General features: G+C 62.6%; 1 protein-coding gene across 1 annotated transcript in view; it reads right to left on the reverse strand.

The window, feature by feature from the left end:
* Window positions 1-478: 478 nt before the first annotated feature.
* The window catches only part of ubl4a (ubiquitin like 4A), a 5,623-nt gene continuing 691 nt past the window's right edge, over window positions 479-5,410 (reverse strand). The window contains exons 2-3 of the mRNA XM_072567592.1: window positions 4,440-4,688; window positions 479-770 (exon numbers count right to left, since the gene is read on the reverse strand). Of these exons, the coding sequence (XP_072423693.1) occupies window positions 660-770; window positions 4,440-4,688 (360 nt within the window). The 3' untranslated portion in view covers window positions 479-659. The remainder of the gene's footprint in view (window positions 771-4,439; window positions 4,689-5,410) is intronic.

Here is a 5,410-nt window from a genome sequence, read left to right on the forward strand (position 1 = left end):
CTCAGCACTGACCCTCCCACAGCCCTCACTCCCTCAGCACTGACCCTCCCACAGCCCCCACTCCCTCAGCACTGACCCTCCCACAGCCCCCACTCCCTCAGCACTGACCCTCCCTCAGCACTGACCCTCCCTCAGCACTGACCCTCCCACAGCCCCCACTCCCTCAGCACTGACCCTCCCACAGCCCCCACTCCCTCAGCACTGACCCTCCCACAGCCCCCACTCCCTCAGCACTGACCCTCCCACAGCCCCCACTCCCTCAGCACTGACCCTCCCACAGCACCCACTCCCTCAGCACTGACCCTCCCACAGCCCCCGCTCCCTCAGCACTGATACTTGGAGTGTTTTCCGGATTCTGGGATTTGTTGTTTAGGGGGAGGGAGGGGATAGTCAGGAGCGAACGGAAAATGGGGCGAAAAGGGGTCCGTGCTCCCAAAAATGGCCGCCCTGTCGAGGAGAGTGAGTGACACAGCCTCCATCACGTGTTGTCCTTTTTTAATAAATCCACGCGAATTACTCGGACGTCCGGCCGGAACTTTCCGGAACAAAGCGGGCTCTGCCTGAGGTCCATCGCTCGGGAGGGAGACAACGTTGTCAGAAACAGGAAAATGGAGTGAGACAGAGAAAGCGAGTGAGCGACAGAGGGAGACACAGAGAATCTAGTCCAGGAATGAGAGTTCCAGAGATTCCGCAGAATCCGGGTGTAGGATCCGAGTGGATATTCGCTCGATGTCATCGAGACTGAGCAGACGCAGAGCCCGTTCATAATCCTGAGGGGGGAGAGGGAGAGAGGGGGACGGGGATGGGGAGGGAGAAGGAGAAGGCGGGAGGGGGACAGGAAGACATAGAGAGAAGAGAGGGAGAGAGAGAGGGGGACGGGTATGGGGGGAGTGAGGGAGAGATGGGGAAAGAGAGGGAGAGAGAGGGAGAGAGGGGGACGGGGAAGGAGAAAGAGAAGGCGGGAAGGGGACGGGAAGACACAGAGAGAGAGAGGGAGAGAGAGAGAGGGGGACGGGGATGGGGAGAGAGAGAGAGGGAGAGAGAGATGGGGGGAGTGAGGGAGAGATGGGGAAAGAGAGAGGGGAGAGGAAGAGAGAGGGAGAGAGAGAGGGGGACGGGGATGGGGAGAGAGAGAGAGACAGAAAGAGAGGGAGAGAGAGATGGGGTGAGTGAGGGAGAGATGGGGAAAGAGAGAGGGGAGAGGGAGAGAGAGGGGGACGGGGATGGGGGGAGTGAGGGAGAGATGGGGAAAGAGAGAGGGGAGAGGGGGAGAGAGGGGGACGGGGATTGGGGGAGTGAGGGAGAGATGGGGAAAGAGAGAGGGGAGAGGGAGAGAGGGGGACGGGGATGGGGAGGGAGAAAGAGAAGGAGAAGGCGAGGGGAGAGAGAGAGAGAGAGAGGGGGGAGAGAGAGAGAATAGGGGGGAGAGAGAGAGAATAGGGGGGGAGAGAGAGAGTGGGGGGAGAGAGAGAGAGAGAGAGAGGGGGGAGAGAAAGAGGGGGGGGGAGAGAAAGAGATGGGGGCAAGAGAGAGGGGGGGGGAGAGAGAGAGAGTGGGGGGAGAGAGAGAGGGGGGGAGTAAAAGAGATGGGGGGCAAGAGAGAGAGGGGGGGGAGAGAGAGAGAGAGAGGGGGGAGAGAGAGGGAAGAGAGAGGGAGGGAGGGGGGGAGAGAGGGGGGGTGGGAGAGAGAGGGGGGGGGGGTGGGAGAGAGAGAGGGGGGGGGGGTGGGAGAGACGGGGGGGGGAGAGAGAGAGGGGGGTGGGAGGGGGGGGAAGAGAGAGAGGTGGGGAAGAGAGAGAGGGGAGAGAAAGAGAGAGTGGGGAGAGAGAGAGAGAGAGGGGAGAGAAAGAGAGAGGGGGGAGAGAGAGAGGGGGGTGAGAGGTGGGGGGGGAGAGAGGGGGGAGTGAGAGAGAGGGGGAGGAGAGAGGGGGGAGTGAGAAAGAGGGAGAGGGAGAGGGAGAAAGAGGGGGAGGGAGAGGGAGAAAGAGGGGGAGGGAGAGAGAACGGGAGGGAGAGAGAACGGGGGAAGAGAGAGAAGGGGGGGGAAGAGAGAGAGGGGGGAAGAGAGGGGTTGGAGAGAGAGGGGGAGTTAGATACAGATTAAAGCTCCCTCTACACTGTCCCCCACTCCCAGGGACAGGGGGTTAGATACAGAGTAAAGCTCTCTCTACACTGTCCTCCCACTCCCAGGGACAGGGGGTTAGATACAGAGTAAAGCTCTCTCTACACTGTCCCCCACTCCCAGGGACAGGGGGTTAGATACAGAGTAAAGCTCTCTCTACACTGTCCCCCACTCCCAGGGACAGGGGGTTAGATACAGAGTAAATCTCCCTCTACACTGTCCCCCACTCCCAGGGACAGGGGGTTAGATACAGAGTAAAGCTCCCTCTACACTGTCCCCCACTCCCAGGGACAGGGGGTTAGATACAGAGTAAAGCTCCCTCTACACTGTCCCCCCACTCCCAGGGACAAGGGGTGAGATACAGAGTAAAGCTGCCTCTACACTGTCCCCCCACTCCCAGGGACAGGGGTTAGATACAGAGTAAATCTCCCTCTACACTGTCCCCCCAACTCCCAGGGACAGGGGGTTAGATACAGAGGAAAGCTCCCTCTACACTGTCCCCCACTCCCAGGGACAGGGGGTTAGATACAGAGGAAAGCTCCCTCTACACTGTCCCCCAACTCCCAGGGACAGGGGTTAGATACAGAGGAAAGCTCCCTCTACACTGTCCCCCACTCCCAGGGACAGGGGGTTAGATACAGAGGAAAGCTCCCTCTACAATGTCTCCCCCACTCCCAGGGTGGGAGAGAAAGGGAAGAGGGTGGAGGGAAGAGAAAGGGAGGAAGAGGGGTGAGAGGGGGAGAGAGAGAGACGGGGGGGGGAGAGAGAGATGGGGGGGGAGAGAGAGAGATGGGGGGGAGAGAGAGAGATGGGGGGGGAGAGAGAGAGAGATGGGGGGGGAGAGAGAGAGATGGGGGGGAGAGAGAGAGAGATGGGGGGGAGAGAGAGAGAGATGGGGGGGAGTGAGAGAGATGGGGGGGAGAGAGAGAGATGGGGGGGGAGAGAGAGAGATGGGGGGGGAGAGAGAGAGATGGGGGGGGAGAGAGAGAGATGGGGGGGGAGAGAGAGAGATGGGGGGGGAGAGAGAGAGATGGGGGGGGAGAGAGAGAGATGGGGGGAGAGAGAGAGATGGGGGGGAGAGAGAGAGATGGGGGGTAGAGAGAGAGATGGGGGGAGAGAGAGAGAGATGGGGGGGAGAGAGAGAGAGAGATGGGGGGGAGAGAGAGAGGGGGGGGAGAGAGGGGGGGGGAGAGAGGGGGGGGAAGAGAGGGGGGGGAAGGGGGGGGAAGGGGGGGGAAGAGAGGGGGGGGGGAAGGGGGGGGGAAGAGAGGGGGGGAGAGAGGGGGGGGGGAAGAGAGGGGGGGAAGGGGGGGGGAAGAGAGGGGGGGAAGAGAGGGGGGGGGAAGAGAGGGGGGGGAAGAGAGGGGGGGAAGGGGGGGGAAGAGAGGGGGGGGGAAGAGGGGGGGGAAGAGGGGGGGGAAGAGGGGGGGGAAGAGGGGGGGGGGAAGAGAGGGGGGGGGAAGGGGGGGGAAGGGGGGGGGAAGGGGGGGGGGAAGAGAGGGGGGGGAAGAGAGGGGGGGGAAGGGGGGGGGAAGAGAGGGGGGGGAAGAGGGGGGGGGAAGAGAGGGGGGAAGAGAGGGGGGGGAAGGGGGGGGGGAAGGGGGGGGAAGGGTGGGGGAAGAGAGGGGGGGAAGAGAGGGGAAGAGAGGGGGGGGAAGAGAGGGGGGGGAAGAGGGGGGGGAAGAGGGTTTGGAGGGGAGAGGGGGAGGGAGAGAGAGGGGGAGGGAGAGAGGGGGGAAGGGGTGAGGGAGAGGTGGGAGGGAAGGGGGGGAAGAGAGAGGGGGGGAAGAGGGAGGGGGGAAGAAGGGGTTGGAGGGGAGAGGGGGGAGGGAGAGAGGAGGGGAAGGGGGGGAGGGAGAGAGGGGGGAAGGGGGGAGGGAGAGGTGGGAGGGAAGGGGGGAAGAGAGAGGGGGGGGAAGAGGGAGGGGGGAAGAGGGAGGGGGGAAGGGAGAGAGAGGGGGGGAAAGGGGGGGAGGGAGAGGTGGGGGGAGGGGAGAGAGAGAGAGTGGGGAAGAGAGAGAGAGGGGGGGGGTTAGATACAGAGTAAAGCTGCCTCTACACCGTCCCCCGACTCCCAGGGACAGGGGGTTAGAGACAGATTAAAGCTCCCTCTACACTGTCCCCCCACTCCCAGGGACAGGGGGTTAGATCCAGAGTAAAGCTCCCTCTACACTGTCCTCCCACTCCCAGGTACAGGGGGTTAGAGACAGAGTAAAGCTTCCTCTACACCGTCCCTCACTCCCAGGGACAGGGGGTTAGATACAGAGTAAAGCTCCCTCTACACTGGAGGCAGGGCTGATGAGCATTATTCGCTCACCTTCTGCAGCTGTTCCAGAACCTTCTCTGCGTCCGCTGGGGTGAAGTGCTTGGCTAGGATTTCCCACACCAGTTGCCAAGGCTGCGGCCTAGCTGTTTGGGCTGTGCCGTCTGGCGAGCTCCTGTCGCTGGGTTTCACCACCAGGTTCAGTTTGGTGTTCGCTCGGATACTGTAGTCGCTCAGCCTGTGATCATCTGTAATGTTGGGGGTGGGTGGGGGGTGGGTAGCGAGGGAAGAGAGGGAGGGAGGCTGCAAGAGATCAGACTGAAACTGGAGACATCAGCTCGGAGCCACCTTCGCCTGGCTCGGCCCTCTGAGAGACCTAGGGCCTGCTCTCCCTGCCCTGTGTGAGGCCTGAGGCCTAGTCTCCTTATACCGTGTGAGGCCTGGGGCCTGCTCTCACTGGGAGGCCTGAGGCCTAGTCTCCTTATATCGTGTGAAGCCTCGGACCTGCTCTCCCTGCCCTGTGTGAGGCCTGAGGCCTAGTCTCCTTATACTGTGTGAGGCTTGGGGCCTGCTCTCACCGGTCCTTGTAAGGCTGGGGGGCCTGGTATTCATGTAACATGTGAAGCCTCGGGCCTGCTCTCGCTGCCCTCCCCGCCTCCCCGCGAGGCCAGGGGCCTGCCCTCCCGCGAGGCCCGGGGCCTGCTCTCACTGGGAGGCCTGAGGCCTAGTCTCCTTATACCGTGTGAAGCCTTGGGCCTGCTCTCCCTGCCTCACTGGGAGGCCTGAGGCCTAGTCTCCTATACCGTGTGAGGCCTGGGGCCTGCTCTCACTGGGAGGCCTGAGGCCTAGTCTCCTTATACCGTGTGAGGCCTGGGGCCTGCTCTCACTGGGAGGCCTGAGGCCTAGTCTCCTTATACCGTGTGAGGCCTGGGGCCTGCTCTCACTGGGAGGCCTGAGGCCTAGTCTCCTTATACCGTTTGAAACCTCGGGCCTGCCCTCCCAGCGAGGGCGTGAGGCCTTCTGTT

The sequence above is a fragment of the Chiloscyllium punctatum genome, unplaced genomic scaffold (genome assembly GCF_047496795.1).
Source record: "Chiloscyllium punctatum isolate Juve2018m unplaced genomic scaffold, sChiPun1.3 scaffold_565, whole genome shotgun sequence".
In the NCBI taxonomy this organism is placed as follows: domain Eukaryota; kingdom Metazoa; phylum Chordata; class Chondrichthyes; order Orectolobiformes; family Hemiscylliidae; genus Chiloscyllium; species Chiloscyllium punctatum.